The 17,834-nt window shown below is 40.1% G+C and overlaps 1 protein-coding gene across 1 annotated transcript; it reads left to right on the top strand.

Moving 5' to 3' along the window:
* The first annotated feature begins 311 nt into the window (after positions 1-311).
* Positions 312-12,987, top strand: LOC311267351 (uncharacterized protein). Its single transcript, XM_084370404.1, has 20 exons — positions 312-1,033; positions 1,136-1,432; positions 1,728-2,039; positions 2,173-2,457; positions 3,586-3,882; positions 3,978-4,289; positions 4,392-4,676; positions 5,508-5,804; positions 5,900-6,211; positions 6,313-6,597; positions 7,416-7,712; positions 7,808-8,119; positions 8,221-8,505; positions 9,332-9,628; positions 9,724-10,035; positions 10,137-10,421; positions 10,561-10,887; positions 11,083-11,400; positions 12,102-12,625; positions 12,808-12,987. The coding sequence occupies exons 1-19, from the start codon at positions 946-948 to the stop codon at positions 12,440-12,442; spliced, it is 5,544 nt and encodes a 1,847-aa protein (XP_084226530.1). The 5' UTR covers positions 312-945; the 3' UTR covers positions 12,443-12,625; positions 12,808-12,987.
* The last annotated feature ends 4,847 nt before the right edge of the window (positions 12,988-17,834 follow it).

Here is a 17,834-nt window from a genome sequence, read left to right on the forward strand (position 1 = left end):
TTTGAAATTGTTCACACTGTCTATAGTTTCACCTTCAAATTAAATAACATTATGCTCATTATAGTAAATCTTTATAATCTTGAAATACTTTCAAACCATTTTTAATGTTATTTTATTATATATCATGTAATATGTTGCTGTTCATCACCTCCCCAGCACCTGGAATCAACAGCCCATGTTCAACTCAATATGTAAATTCAAAGATTTTACAGTTGGTTAGTTGTCGAGTCTATTAATATTAGAGAACTAGAACTAAAACCTTAAGCAAAGTCATGAGAAGCCCTGTGAACTTGTGTTAACTGATATGAGATATTTAAATGTGCACTCTGTTTCTCTAACTGGCATAACCACACCTCACACCTGGTGTCTGTGATGCACCGTTGCTCTTTGCATTGTTTCACTTCTGTGTTTTGGTCCTTTTTTGGGACCTGAGTGTTACTCAATGCTTCCGCTCGCTGCTCGCTCTGATCACTCTGGCCTGTCACGCTGCAACATCTGTGCAACAGACTTCTCCATCTAACTCCACCAGAATCTGTTAAACCACAACTCTGCCATCTAGCCTAAATACAAAGACTTTACACTTAGCATTGAGACAACACAGCTGGTTAATTGACAGAAACGTGAAGGTAAGAGATGAAAGCAACTCATATATACAAATCACTGACAAAGTTTAGAATGAATGCGAGTTAAAAACAAAATCTCTTCTCTATCTCAGTACCGCGGGTTGTCTCTCCAAACATCACATTACACCCTGTCTGGGACGGAGAATTTCGGACCTCCCGAGTCAGACTCATCTGCACCCTAAGTGACTTCTTCCCAGAAAAACTCAGTGTGAATTGGCAACGGGACAACCGACCTCTTAACATTGGGCAAATCCAGAGGAAGCTGCAGAGTGTGGAGAGGACGGAGAAAACCTTCAGTCTGAGCAGTGAGATTGGGCCGAATATGAGAGAGTGGGAAGCTGGCTCAAGTTTTACTTGCAAGGCCACTCACAACAACGAGGATTTTACAAAAACAATAAGTATTTGTCAAAGTGAGTATGTAGAGCTACTGTCTCATAGCGCAATATGAAAATTGTTAATATATTATGAATATTTTATTTATGTGTTTTTAATGTATGTATTTATTTTTATAGTCCATACACACACCCATCCGTCCATTCATATTGAGATTCCCAGCTTCATGACAGTAATGAAGGCAACATCTGAGGTGATGGCATCATGTTCAGTCCGCACCGTGTTTAACGCCGAGGTGACCTGGCTGATGGATGGGAGACCTCCATCCAGTAACAAAGTCAAGCAGACCAGAAATGGGGCTGATTTAATAGGCACTCTGACAGTTTCCACAAGTCAGTGGAAACAACTGAGGCTTGTAAAATGTAAAGCAGAACATCGCTGCCTGTCATCCGCTGAGAAATCCATACATTTTTCAGGTAAAAAAAAGAGCTAATGCTGTTCATTCACGATTATCAAATGACTCAAAAAACATAGTTTCTCCAAGTCTGTTCTTCAGTAACTCATCATTATCAACAACATAGACATTGAGTCACAGTTACTCAGGAAGGACCCGTCAATGATTAATTAACAACCAAGTCGTTCCTGATTCATTCTTTACTCACTCCTAACAACATTTTTGTTTACCTTATTGTAAAATGGTAAAAAGAGTGCTATGGAAGTGATGGACTCAAAATAAAATATTCTGCTTTGTTTTCTCTCTCCATCATCCAGAGCCTGCAGCCACAGCTCCATCAGTGGAGATCAGGAGATCTCTACCAGATCTGCTGAAGGGAAACAGTGCTGTGCTGGAGTGTGACGTCACACAACTCTCCTCCACTGATCTGTACATCACGTTTCAAGCAGACAATTTCGACATTTCTGACAAACTGTATGTTGACCTTCCTGAAACCCCAGGCCTCCATTCAATCAGTAGACGCTTCACTGTCCTTTCACACTACTGGAATAATGACACAAGTTTCACCTGCAAAGTGAATCAAGGCTACAATCGCACATTCACATCGACTTCCACTGGGAATTTTTTTGGTGAGAGTTTTCACTGTTTCTTTAAAAAATGTTGATTTGTAAAGTTGTAAAGTCCTTTTTTTATTTAAATTAATTGATACATTGACTGATTCAGTGATTCATTAATTTATTCATTTGTTGGCATAATATTCAGTGGACCCATCGGTGCAGCTCCTTCTAGTCCCCAGTGAAGTGTCAGGACCACAGAGACTCTCTTGCTCTGGATGGGGCTTCAACCCTCAGATTAAATGGTTTTCTGAGTCAACGCAAAGCTCTTCTTCAAACAATGACATCAGCATGGGTGCAGATGGACGTGTGGCAGTAACCAGTCAACTTCAGATCTCTCAGACCGAGTGGAAAACAGGGAAGGTCTTCACGTGTGAAGTGTCTGACAGGTCTCTGAACAAACAGGTCAGAAAGGACATCAGCCTCTGCTCAGGTAAATTCAAACATAAGGAGAACAACAAATCCATCCAAACCTCTACTCAGAATTATACAACCATCATATAATTAATTCTGTTTAAATCTAATGCCCCATTAATCAATCTATGTGAAATACAGTACATGAAAATAATCAAACGAAGCTGGTACATGCACAACCACCACCTTGTATCTGCTTACAGCATTGATAAGCTAATGTGATGGCAAAACAATACCACCCTGTACCACTGAGCAGAAACAAAGTAACATTAGCATCTATTTGGAGGTGTGTTTCTTGCCACCTGGTGGACAAAAATCTAATATTCATTGATTCGCTTATAATTGAATACATTGTGATCTCGTTGATCTGCTCTGTACATGCGACATCTATTGCACGTCTGTCCGTCCTGGGAGAGGGATCCCTCCTCTGTGGCTCTCCCTGAGGTTTCTTCCGCATTTTTTTTTCCCTGTTAAAAGGGCCTTTTTTTGGGGCAAGTTTTTCCTCACTCGAATCGAGGGTCGGAGGACAGAGGGTGTCGTCTCTGTACAGATTGTAAAGCCCTCTGAGACAAACTGTGATTTGTGAATTTGGGCTATACAAAAAAAATTTGATTTGATTTGAATTTGATCTTTGTCCCACTCTTCATGAGGATGAGAATTATCTGTCAACCAACTAGTGCAGACCAAAATCTGGACCGGGGACGCTCCTTTCAGTCGTCCTCTCTAACAAACCTCATATTAGTTTACGGCTGTGATTGGCCCGTCACAAACCTGTCTAAATGGGAATGTGGACAGATGTATCTCACAGCAAATTACACATGAGCATGAGGATTCGTTTGGTTCTGAGACGAGTAACATACTGTACACCACGTTCAGCCAGACATGCTGAGACTCAAAGAGGCTGCACAGGCCTCCATTACATAAAGTTGTAAAAGGCTAAAATGCTATGCTATGTTATTGTAAGTGACCTTTTTTTAAATTACAGTCATTTCTTTCAATATTATTCAAAATACAAAATTTTGTAGGTTTTGAACATAATATCAAAATGAGCTTATGATGTGGAACAATTCTTACTTCACCAATAAGTAGTTGACTCATGATTTTGTCTTGCTTCATGATTCTTCTTCTGTGTATTTTCAACTCTCAGCTTGTTCAAGCGTCCCTCCTTCCATTCATGTGGAGATTCCCAGCTTCAAGACAGTCATGATGTCAACATCTGATGTGCAAGCAACATGTTTGGTCAGCACTGGTTTTGATGCCAAGGTGACCTGGCTGACAGATGGGACAGTCTCACAGAGTAACACAGTGAGCCAGAACAAAAACACGACTCATGTGTTCAGTAATGTGAGAGTTTCCTCCAGCCAGTGGAAACAACTGAAGCACATAACATGCAGAGCAGAACATGCCTGCTTCTCATTAGCTGAGAAGACCATAAGTGTTGCAGGTAAGGCAACTATACAACATGAAAATCAGACGTGTCGTGACAGCAAAGAACCTAAAAGAATACATTCTGCTTTGTTTTCTCTCTCCATCATCCAGAGCCTGCAGCCACAGCTCCATCAGTGGAGATCAGGAGATCTCTACCAGATTTGCTGAAGGGAAACAGTGCTGTGCTGGAGTGTGACGTCACACAACTCTCCTCCACTGATCTGTATGTGACCTTTCAAGCAAACAGTGCTGACATCTCTGAAAAACTGTATGTTGATCTTCCTCAAGCCTCAGGCCTCCATTCAATCAGTAGACGCTTCACTGTGCCTCCAAAACACTGGAAGAAAGACACAAGTTTCACCTGCACAGTGAATCAAGGCTTCTCCAGCAACTTTCAGTCAAACTCCACAGGCAAGATTTTTGGTGAGACAAGCTAATATTTTTTTTCTCTCTTTAATGTTTCACACCTTGTTGATCTGTTCAAATAGACTGATTCACTGATGCACTGATTGATCTCTCATTCAGTGGACCCATCAGTGCAGCTCCTTCTAGTCCCCAGTGAAGTGTCAGGACCACAGAGACTCTCATGCTCTGGATGGGGCTTCAACCCTCAGATTAAATGGTTTTCTGAGTCAAAGCAAAGATCTTCTTCAAACAATGACATCAGCATGGGTGCAGATGGACGTGTGGCAGTAACCAGTCAACTTCAGATCTCTCAGACAGAGTGGAAAACAGGGAAGGTCTTCACGTGTGAAGTGTCTGACAGGTCTCTGAACAAACAGGTCAGAAAGGACATCAGCCTCTGCTCAGGTAAATTCAAACATAAGGAGAACAACAAATCCATCCAAACCTCTACTCAGAATTATACAACCATCATAGAATTAATTCTGTTTAAATCTAATGCCCCATTAATCAATTTATGTGAAATACGGTACATGAAAATAATCCAAAGAAGCTGGTACATGCACAACCACCACCTTGTATCTGCTTACAGCATTGATAAGCTAACGTGATGGCAAAACAATATCACCCTGTACCACTGAGCAGAAACAAAGTAACATTAGCATCTATTTGGAGGTGTGTTTCTTGCCACCTGGTGGACAAAAATCTAATATTCATTGATCTTTGTCCCACACTTCATGAGGATGTGAATTATCTGTTAACCAACTAGTGCAGACCAAAATCTGGACCGGGGACACTCCTTTCAGTCGTCCTCTCTAACAAACCTCATATTAGTTTACGGCTGTGATTGGCCCGTCACAAACCTGTCTAAATGGGAATGTGGACAGATGTATCTCACAGCAAATTACACATGAGCGTGAGGATTCGTCTGGTTCTGAGACGAGTAACATACTGTACACCACGTTCAGCCAGACATGCTGAGACTCAAAGAGGCTGCTCAGGCCTCCATTACATAAAGTTGTAAAAGGCTAAAATGCTATGCTATGTTATTGTAAGTGACCTTTCTTTAAATTACAGTCATTTCTTTCAATATTATTCAAAATACAAAATTTTGTAGGTTTTGAACATAATATCAAAATGGTCTTATGATGTGGAACAATTCTTACTTCACCAATAAATAGTTGACTCATGATTTTGTCTTGCTTCAAGATTCTTCTTCTGTGTATTTTCAACTCTCAGCTTGTTCAAGCGTCCTTCCTTCCATTCATGTGGAGATTCCCAGCTTCAAGACAGTCATGATGTCAACATCTGGGGTGCAAGCAACATGTTTGGTCAGCACTGGTTTTGATGCCAAGGTGACCTGGCTGACAGATGGGACAGTCTTACAGAGTAACACAGTGGAACCGAACAAAAACACGACTCATGTGTTCAGTAATGTGAGAGTTTCCTCCAGCCAGTGGAAACAACTGAAGCACATAACATGCAGAGCAGAACATGCCTGCTTCTCATTAGCTGAGAAGACCATAAGTGTTGCAGGTAAGGCAACTATACAACATGTAAATCAGACGTGTCGTGACAGCAAAGAACCTAAAAGAATACATTCTGCTTTGTTTTCTCTCTCCATCATCCAGAGCCTGCAGCCACAGCTCCATCAGTGGAGATCAGGAGATCTCTACCAGATTTGCTGAAGGGAAACAGTGCTGTGCTGGAGTGTGACGTCACACAACTCTCCTCCACTGATCTGTATGTGACCTTTCAAGCCAACAGTGCTGACATCTCTGAAAAACTGTATGTTGATCTTCCTCAAGCCTCAGGCCTCCATTCAATCAGTAGACGCTTCACTGTCCCTCCAAAACACTGGAAGAAAGACACAAGGTTCACCTGCACAGTGAATCAAGGCTTCTCCAGCAACTTTCAGTCAAACTCCACAGGCAAGATTTTTGGTGAGACAAGCTAATATTTTTTTCTCTCTTTAATGTTTCACACCTTGTTGATCTGTTTAAATAGACTGATTCACTGATGCACTGATTGATCTCTCATTCAGTGGACCCATCAGTGCAGCTCCTTCTAGTCCCCAGTGAAGTGTCAGGACCACAGAGACTCTCATGCTCTGGATGGGGCTTCAACCCTCAGATTAAATGGTTTTCTGAGTCAACGCAAAGATCTTCTTCAAACAATGACATCAGCATGGGTGCAGATGGACGTGTGGCAGTAACCAGTCAACTTCAGATCCCTCAGACAGAGTGGAAAACAGGGAAGGTCTTCACGTGTGAAGTGTCTGACAGGTCTCTGAACAAACAGGTCAGAAAGGACATCAGCCTCTGCTCAGGTAAATTCAAACATAAGGAGAACAACAAATCCGTCCAAACCTCTACTCAGAATTAAACAACCATCATAGAATTAATTCTGTTTAAATCTAATGCCCCATTAATCAATTTATGTGAAATACGGTACATGAAAATAATCCAAAGAAGCTGGTAGATGCACAACCACCACCTTGTATCTGCTTACAGCATTGATAAGCTAACGTGATGGCAAAAAATATCACCCTGTACCACTGAGCAGAAACAAAGTAACATTAGCATCTATTTGGAGGTGTGTTTCTTGCCACCTGGTGGACAAAAATCTAATATTCATTGATCTTTGTCCCACTCTTCATGAGGATGAGAATTATCTGATAATCAACTAGTGCAGACCAAAATCTGGACCGAGGGCGCTCCTTTCAGTCGTCCTCTCTAACAAACCTCATATTAGATAATGGCTGTGATTGGCCCGTCACAAACCTGTCTAAATGGGAATGTGGACAGATGTATCTCACAGCAAATTACACATGAGCGCGATTATTCGTTTGGTTCTGTAACGTACACCACGTTCAGCCAGACATGCTGAGACTCAAAGAGGCTGCACAGGCCTCCATTACATAAAGTTGTAAAAGGCTAAAATGCTATGCTATGTTATTGTAAGGGACCTTTTTTTAAATTACAGTCATTTCTTTCAATATTATTCAAAATACAAAATTTTGTAGGTTTTGAACATAATATCAAAATGAGCTTATGATGTGGAACAATTCTTACTTCACCAATAAGTAGTTGACTCATGATTTTGTCTTGCTTCATGATTCTTCTTCTGTGTATTTTCAACTCTCAGCTTGTTCAAGCGTCCCTCCTTCCATTCATGTGGAGATTCCCAGCTTCAAGACAGCCATGATGTCAACATCTGAGGTGCAAGCAACATGTTTGGTCAGCACTGGTTTTGATGCCAAGGTGACCTGGCTGACAGATGGGACAGTCTTACAGAGTAACACAGTGGAACCGAACAAAAACACGACTCATGTGTTCAGTAATGTGAGAGTTTCCTCCAGCCAGTGGAAACAACTGAAGCACATAACATGCAGAGCAGAACATGCCTGCTTCTCATTAGCTGAGAAGACCATAAGTGTTGCAGGTAAGACAACTATACAACATGAAAATCAGACGTGTCGTGACAGCAAAGAACCTAAAAGAATACATTCTGCTTTGTTTTCTCTCTCCATCATCCAGAGCCTGCAGCCACAGCTCCATCAGTGGAGATCAGGAGATCTCTACCAGATTTGCTGAAGGGAAACAGTGCTGTGCTGGAGTGTGACGTCACACAACTCTCCTCCACTGATCTGTATGTGACCTTTCAAGCCAACAGTGCTGACATCTCTGAAAAACTGTATGTTGATCTTCCTCAAGCCTCAGGCCTCCATTCAATCAGTAGACGCTTCACTGTGCCTCCAAAACACTGGAAGAAAGACACAAGTTTCACCTGCACAGTGAATCAAGGCTTCTCCAGCAACTTTCAGTCAAACTCCACAGGCAAGATTTTTGGTGAGACAAGCTAATATTTTTTTCTCTCTTTAATGTTTCACACCTTGTTGATCTGTTTAAATAGACTGATTCACTGATGCACTGATTGATCTCTCATTCAGTGGACCCATCAGTGCAGCTCCTTCTAGTCCCCAGTGAAGTGTCAGGACCACAGAGACTCTCATGCTCTGGATGGGGCTTCAACCCTCAGATTAAATGGTTTTCTGAGTCAACGCAAAGCTCTTCTTCAAACAATGACATCAGCATGGGTGCAGATGGACGTGTGGCAGTAACCAGTCAACTTCAGATCTCTCAGACAGACTGGAAAACAGGGAAGGTCTTCACGTGTGAAGTGTCTGACAGGTCTCTGAACAAACAGGTCAGAAAGGACATCAGCCTCTGCTCAGGTAAATTCAAACATAAGGAGAACAACAAATCCATCCAAACCTCTACTCAGAATTATACAACCATCATAGAATTAATTCTGTTTAAATCTAATGCCCCATTAATCAATTTATGTGAAATACGGTACATGAAAATAATCCAAAGAAGCTGGTACATGCACAACCACCACCTTGTATCTGCTTACAGCATTGATAAGCTAACGTGATGGCAAAACAATATCACCCTGTACCACTGAGCAGAAACAAAGTAACATTAGCATCTATTTGGAGGTGTGTTTCTTGCCACCTGGTGGACAAAAATCTAATATTCATTGATCTTTGTCCCACTCTTCATGAGGATGTGAATTATCTGTTAACCAACTAGTGCAGACCAAAATCTGGACCGGGGACACTCCTTTCAGTCGTCCTCTCTAACAAACCTCATATTAGTTTACGGCTGTGATTGGCCCGTCACAAACCTGTCTAAATGGGAATGTGGACAGATGTATCTCACAGCAAATTACACATGAGCATGAGGATTTGTCTGGTTCTGAGACCAGTAACGTACACCACGTTCAGCCAGACATGCTGAGACTCAAAGAGGCTGCACAGGCCTCCATTACATAAAGTTGTAAAAGGCTAAAATGCTATGCTATGTAATTGTAAGTGACCTTTTTTTAAATTACAGTCATTTCTTTCAATATTATTAAAAATACAAAATTTTGTAGGTTTTGAACATAATATCAAAATGGTCTTATGATGTGGAACAATTCTTACTTCACCAATAAATAGTTGACTCATGATTTTGTCTTGCTTCAAGATTCTTCTTCTGTGTATTTTCAACTCTCAGCTTGTTCAAGCGTCCCTCCTTCCATTCATGTGGAGATTCCCAGCTTCAAGACAGTCATGATGTCAACATCTGGGGTGCAAGCAACATGTTTGGTCAGCACTGGTTTTGATGCCAAGGTGACTTGGCTGACAGATGGGACAGTCTTACAGAGTAACACAGTGGAACCGAACAAAAACACGACTCATGTGTTCAGTAATGTGAGAGTTTCCTCCAGCCAGTGGAAACAACTGAAGCACATAACATGCAGAGCAGAACATGCCTGCTTCTCATTAGCTGAGAAGACCATAAGTGTTGCAGGTAAGACAAGTATACAACATGAAAATCAGACGTGTCATGACAGCAAAGAACCTAAAAGAATACATTCTGCTTTGTTTTCTCTCTCCATCATCCAGAGCCTCCAGCCACAGCTCCATCAGTGGAGATCAGGAGATCTCTACCAGATTTGCTGAAGGGAAACAGTGCTGTGCTGGAGTGTGACGTCACACAACTCTCCTCCACTGATCTGTATGTGACCTTTCAAGCCAACAGTGCTGACATCTCTGAAAAACTGTATGTTGATCTTCCTCAAGCCTCAGGCCTCCATTCAATCAGTAGACGCTTCACTGTCCCTCCAAAACACTGGAAGAAAGACACAAGTTTCACCTGCACAGTGAATCAAGGCTTCTCCAGCAACTTTCAGTCAATCTCCACAGGCAAGATTTTTGGTGAGACAAGCTAATATTTTTTTCTCTCTTTAATGTTTCACACCTTGTTGATCTGTTTCAATAGACTGATTCACTGATGCACTGATTGATCTCTCATTCAGTGGACCCATCGGTGGAGCTCCTTCTAGTCCCCAGTGAAGTGTCAGGACCACAGAGACTCTCTTGCTCTGGATGGGGCTTCAACCCTCAGATTAAATGGTTTTCTGAGTCAACGCAAAGATCTTCTTCAAACAATGACATCAGCATGGGTGCAGATGGACGTGTGGCAGTAACCAGTCAACTTCAGATCCCTCAGACAGACTGGAAAACAGGGAAGGTCTTCACGTGTGAAGTGTCTGACAGGTCTCTGAACAAACAGGTCAGAAAGGACATCAGTGTCTGCTCAGGTAAAATGAAACCATGATTGACAGTCATGTCAATGTATCAAGTGTAGAATAAATACATTCACAAAAAATCTGAATCATCCATTGAGCATTCAAGACATTCTTTTCTCATAATCATTACTTTTGTCATGTTCTTTTTCAGTGACTCCACCATCATCTCAGATAGTCAGTGTACATGTTGAGGAACCACCACTCCAGCAGCTTCAGAACAAGGGTCAAGTGACTGTCACCTGTCTTCTGGTCGGCCCTTCTCTTAATGATTTCTCCATCACCTGGAAAGTAGGTGGGAAAGAATATTCTCCTGATGTCCATACAGGGCCACCAGTGAGTCACAGCAACGGGACACAGACTTTGAGGAGTTTCCTCAATGTGTCAGCGGAGGATTGGAACGCATATAAACAAGTGTCTTGTGAGGGAAAGCACCGGTGTTCCAGCCAGGGCTTCGAGGACCACATAGGCAAAAGCAGAGGTAGTGTTGTACATAAAAATGATTCTTCACACTTGTTTCTGATCTGTAGTGTTCAACATAGTTTAAAAAGGCAACATTGCATCAGAAACTCACCATTAAAAAAAGAAAATCTTCCTAATTTTGCCTGAAAGATCAGATTTTAAAAAGCAAAATTTAAACCTTTATGTACTTTGTTTCCCATTTGTGTTTCTCAAGACCTGTATCCACCAACAGTGAGGATAATGCAACCGACTGCCTCCGAGCTGTCTGCATTAGACGTCCTCACACTTACCTGCCTAGTTTCTGGATTTTTCCCATCTAACGTCATAGTTCACTGGGAAGAGAACGGCCAGACGCTCCCATCAACTCGCTACACCAACAGTCCTGCGTGGAAATACACAGGGAGCAGCACTTATTCAATGAGCAGCAGACTGAACACATCCAAAACTGATGACAAAGACTCTACGTATGCTTGTGTTGTCAAACACGAGTCGTCTCCAACGCCTTTTGAAAGCACTATAAAGGATGTGTTCGGTGAGCTGAGGATTCATTTTTAATAACATTGCAGTTCCCTGGTGTTGTTCATTACACTGTAGCAGAGATACCAATGCTAAGGATCACTGTCTCTCCTCTCTCTTTCGCTTAAATGATTCATGGCAACAGGGACAAACGATTTTCTATAGATATTTTTCCTTGTACGTCCTCTGTACTTTTGCCCTCGATGACGTACAAGGAAACGTACAGGGCATTGACTGACCTTGGATTTCCTTATTGTCTTTACCGTGCTTATTTGGACATTTATTCTGCATGATTTGTGAAAATGAATGTTTAACACACATGAAAGAAACACAAAAGTCTTTGCACAGTTGCAAGTCACAGGTTGCTAACCTTAACCCCTAACCCCAGAAGTCAGCAAAGTTATTTAAGCTTCTCAACTTTTTAAGTAAATAACAGTATTGGATTGGACTCCCAGTATTAAAGGACTCAGATCGGGATTTTTCTCAGGTCTGTGTTTCTCAATATCAGTAATGTGCGCACAAATGTACAGAATGAAAAAAAACACATCACCTTCAGAACATTAGCTCTCAATTTTATTTTAATCTCCAAGACATATTCGTCACATGTGACTTGAACGTTATTCCAGAAACTCCTTGCCATCTATTTGATTTCTAGCAACTACTTCCTCATTTATTCCTCATTCGTTCCTCAGTACCTTTTATGATTATTTTCCACAGCCGAAGTGACCCACAGCAAACCTTCAGCCACCCTGCTCCAGGGCTCCGGTGAACTTGTGTGCCTGGTCTCTGGCTTCAGCCCTGCACCCATAAACATCACTTGGCTTCTTGATCACACCCAAAAACTGTTGGACTACAACACTAGTGAACCCCACAAAGGCCCAAAAGGAAAGTTCAGCATCCAAAGCCAGCTCCGTCTGACCCAAGTCAACTGGTTGCCTGGAGCAGTCCTCACCTGCAGGGTGACACATGCCAACACCAGCCTGTCCCTGAATATAACTAAAGCAGGTGCTGGTGTGTTCATTGATCCATGTCTTTCTCGCACATTAAATATAAGGTAAACCACCTATTACCACATTTCTCATTTTTTCACAGACAACTTGGAGCACTGTGATTTCTTTGATGATATCACAGAGGCTGATGTGAACCAAGACGTGGATGTGGAAAGCTGGTATATGGCTTTCACTTTCCTCCTGTTTTTCCTCATCGCCATCATCTATGCTGTCATTGCTACTATAATTAAGGTAAACAAAACAGCAGTAGTAGTTTGGGGATTTTAAAGTAATCTTCCAATAAAGTATTACTGCTATGGTTTTAATATCTCTGCTATGTTTAGTGTTGTCATTTCTCTAGAATCTTAAGATGTTTTGTACAACACAAACCTGTCTCCAGATCCTGACACATTCTCTTTGTTTCCTCCTTTCAGACTAAATGATGATGATCACAGGACAGGTCCCGTTTTATAATCCAAACGTGGCTTTGTTGGAAGGATTTTTGATGGCATATGGCCTTAGTACTTTTAAAGTGTAATAAGTTTTGTTTATTTTTTAACATTTCTATCATTATTTTTGACATTATGACATTCAAACGCCATTGTAACTCACAAATGCTCCTTCACTGTGCTCATTCTTCCATTTAAAAATAAAGATTGAAATATGGAAAAACAAAGTTTGTCATCATTTGCCTCATTGCTTACAATAAACAACTAGCTGATAGGATTACTGTCTTGACGTGGGGTTTAAGGAAATGACTACATGTGCAAATTCACTGTAGGAGAAACATTCAGAACAGAGGTAAAGAGGTAAACCCAAAAACTTAAGATGCATATGCTGAGGTGTCATTAACACTGAGGACACTGAGGACATGTCCCCACTAAGCATCATTAGTTAAAATGAAAAATACACTTTAGGTGCTCTCCATCAGCACCTACACTTGAAACTGGCTGCTGGACCTGATATGTACAGTATTAACTACAGTTTGGCAACAGAATGCAACATGTGCAGGGAAGCTGTTCATTAGATATTAGATGTGATTAGCATTTAAAATCACAACGTATTAGGCGAACAAGCTAGCTGGAGTCTAGCTAGCAAGAATAACCCATAAGGTTTGTAAACAATGTGTCTTACTCGCTGTATTTTACAGTAAGCCTACATGATAAGATAATGACTTACAGTCCAGTGCAGTGTGCACTTTTTCCTCCGTGTTTCCTCTTTGACACAGCAGTTTTGGTTGCTGTTATTTAGAGCACTTTTTAAAAAAAAAGAAAAGTGTAGTTTGAAAGTGTGCCTTTCAGATTAATGAGCCTGTGGCGACCCCTAGTGGATGAGATTGAAATGGGAGGTATTAGAGTTTAATTGTGTGAAATTTGTCATCTTTTTTGTGTTGGATTTTAAGAGTGAATAAAAATTGAATTGTGTATGTTTTAAAAGTGGTATTTTGTGTGATATGTGATATTTTCTATTTCTTGAAATAAATAAACCTTCTGTTTAGAATGAGTCATGATTGGTTAAACTTGACTCATCGACTCTTGTGAACTCTGTTTCTCTACATTAAAGTGTAGCACTTAAACAAGAAGTAGTTTAACTTCAGGGTGTAATTTATTTATCTATTCTTCAGAATTGTCTATTCTGGTCTCATACGATATCCTTAGTCTAAATTTGTATATAATGAGGACAGTTCAAAGAGTGTCACTTTCTGCTGAAAGAATTTTTTTATGTTTACCCCTTTATATAGTTTATTCTATATTTTAAATCACATTACATTTTTTAAATAATGCATTATACAAAGAAATACTGAGACTATAGAGCTTTTTCTTTGATTTTTTTTAGCATTTATAATCAAAGTGAATTTACTTGAATCCACATACTGTATGTTGTGTATGGAGATAAATAAAAAACTTTATGCAAAAAGTTTTATTTATGTATGTTGAGAACATTATAATGAAAAATGCTGAATTCAAATTGAAGAGAAAATGTGGAGAGCATATTGACTTGTTGATAGTTTCTGTATCTGAAAATAAAGAAAAGTAAAGACAAGTCTCAGCAGGAAAAGAACATTTGCTTTTTGTTTTATTTGGTCATGATAAAAGCAATATTACTCAAAACTATAAACCACAAAGCATGATGTTTTTGTTCATATCTGACAGAACCACACACAGATAAAGGTCAAATGTGTCGATCATGACAAACAAAGTTGCGAGCTGTCTAGTTTTCAGGCTGATGGATGCAGTTTTTTTGCATTTTGTCTCACAGGTTTCAGTTTCTGAGCAGCTGTTTTTCCTCTCGAGGCGCCAAGTTGTCTGTATTCAAACATCTACAACCACTGAAACCATTAAATCTTATGCAAACCAGCAGCACAGACTCAAGTTTTCATACTATTTACATTCATTTTTCAACCACTGTGTCTTGTTTAATGATGCAGTAGTTTTGTCTCTCATTTATATTAGCTGGATGTCATCTGTCCATGGTTTCACTGCACAATGCAGATCAATAACAATGACTATATGCAAAACCTCATTCCAGACCTTTGATAATTTTGTTAGTAGGCTTATTAGCCCATTAGTTAGTTACAGTCTGTCTGTTGCTAAGCACAGAAATATTCTTGTTTTATCAAAAAGTTTAGGCTGTTTAAGCAGAGGGAATTACGGCAATCAAAGTAACAACCTAATTCTGAGATTTAAAAATGTTTTCTCCTGTATTTTTATATAAAATTTTTCTCTATCACTTGTGAAAAGTAATAAACAAAGCTGAGGACAAATGAATAAAAAGTGCAACATTTTAACACATTTAATTGCGCTGAGAGCTTTACCTGTCAAAGTCTGTCCCTTCTAGCACTTCACTCCGCAACAACGTTGATTCATTTCATGTGATTGGATCTTTACATTATTTGGTAAACTAATATGAAAAAGCACCATAAATAAAAATCAGTTGTTAATCCCAGTGCAGGAAACAGCAGCGACCACAGGTATATATCCTCGCTTTCCACTAAGAAGGATTTATGGTGCTGACATGGATATGTGTTGAATAAAACTGTCATCGGGAACAGCAGACATACATGTTCATTCCCCAGCACCTGGAATCGACAGCCCATGTTCAACTCAATATGTAAATTCAGAGATTTTACATATTGGAGCCTATTAATAATAGAGAACTAGAACCTTAAGCAAAGTCATGAGAAGCCCTGTGAGCCCTGTGTGGTAACCTGTGTTAACTGATATGAGATATTTAAATGTGCACTCTGTTTCTCTTACTGGCATAACCACACCTCACACCTGGTGTCTGTGATGCACCGCTGCTCTTTGCATTGATTCACTTGTGTTTTAGTACTTTTTTGGGACCTGGATCTTACTCAGTGCTTCTGCTCGCTGCTTGCTCTGATCACTCTGGCCTGTCAAGCTGCTACATCTGTGCAACAGACTTCTCCGTCTGATACCAGCAAACGCTAGATAAGCACAACTCTGCCATCTAGCATAAATACAAAGACACTGCATCTACTAATCTATATACACTTTCCCAGGTTTAATGAGTTAAATTAAGTTAATGTCATTTTCTGTCAAGTTTTGTCTAAGGCACACCTGTCAGGTGGATAAAAGGAAAAAGACTCCCTAACATTTTAACATTGTGATCAAGTTTTGAGAGAAATAAGCCTCTTGTGTGCACAGAGAAAGTCTTCAAACTTTTACTTCAACTCAAATAGGATTAAAAACAAAAGTGTTTATCAGTGTACTAATAGAATTCTTAATGTTAAGTTATAGCTTTTAGTTTTGCGGGCCCCAAGACTTTCAGACCCATGTCACCGCCCATATTAAAACAATTTCTGGGTGTGTCGCTGTCAGTGATTCATTCATTTATTCATTTCTTGACAAAATATGTAGCGGACCCATCAGTGAAGCGCCTCCTAGTCCCCAGTGACCACAGAGACTGCTCTGGATGGGGCTTCAAGCCTCAAATTAAGTGGTTTCCTGAGTCTCAGCAAAGATATTCAAATGATGACATCAGCATGGGTGCAGATGGACGAGAGGCACTAATCAGTCAGCCTCATGTCCCTCCAACAGAGTGGAAAACAAGAAGGTCTTCACTTGTGAATTATCTGACAAATCTATTTATAACCAAAATTAACCATTAATCATTTCTTGTAAACAAACCCTTATATCCCTCGTTCATAAAGCTAAGATCATGGCAAACAAATGACCTTTGTGTTTCTGGGTGTATGGTTCAATGCTCACTGCCTTCTAGATGTTGCAAGTCATCACCAGTGGATGAACATCACAGACATTTCAGTTACATGAGGGAGCAAGACAAGGATGCCCATTTTCAACCTTCAATTAACTTTGATTTGCATTTAATGTGTTTATATGAAAACTCCACAATCCCTATGTTTTCTCTTTTTAGACAACATGATGATGATGATCACAGAACAGATCCCTCTTTACAATCCAAATGTGGTTGTCGGAGGATTTTTTAATGGCACATGGCTTATTTAGAAGACCAAACAAAGGAATATGGGAAGAAACTCAATTCTTTTGTAAAATTATGATGCTTTAATCAAACGACTCATTGTGTCTGTGGTGGAGACACACACAGATCCTCTGACCTCAAGGAGGAAGGATGTCAGGACAGACAAGGAACAGACCAAGACAAGAAATCCAGCCACATCCTCTGCCATCAACCTGTCATAAATTCACCACATTCCTCTGGTTCATTTCTCTGGTTTCCCTCTGCTTCTCTCCTTTTATTTGCCATAAATATCTGAAATTGTAAGTAGCATCAGTTGAACTTTTCTTTTCCAGACAGAAGCTTATGAAATCTGACCTGAGGAGCTCGATGGGACAGACCAGATCAAGAATGCCTGTGCTTGCCAGCTGGATGGAAAGAGTTACAGCAAAAAGCCGCCTGAAGAGTGCACGAATGGCCTAAGTAAAACATATTTTATTTGACTAATCAATCAACTCTAATACTCTTATTTAGGGTTTATAAGGCCTATGTGCAGAGATGAATAATGCAGTCAGTATGCACTGTCAACAACAGGCAAATGCTTTCATATTTGAGAAGGTGCACTGTCACTAATTAACATTCAGTTTTCATCTGTGTCAAGGAGCGCTGTCTCACATTAAAGGTGCACTACGCAGTTTTGGGGAAAAGATTTTTAATCAGAAGAGAAAGTTCTTGACTGACTTTTTATGCCTAAATTAACTAAATAAACAAACGTTCTTTTGTTTTCATCAACACAACAACAAACTGAATAAACTTTATGGGAAAACAATTTCATACTGTTTTACTAGTGTATATTTGGCTTTCTAGCTTCAAACAGTGTTCTTGGGACCTTATTTTCCTCTGAGAACAGCTTGTTTATTCAGTTATGGAAAACATAAATATTTCTGAGTTTACCTCATTAATATCATATAGTATTAATATTTTGTGTTTGAATTTCTTAATGTAACGTCTAATTGTGATT

Source organism: Pagrus pagrus (assembly GCF_965226575.1).
Source record: "Pagrus pagrus genome assembly, chromosome: 13".
NCBI classification, from domain to species: domain Eukaryota; kingdom Metazoa; phylum Chordata; class Actinopteri; order Spariformes; family Sparidae; genus Pagrus; species Pagrus pagrus.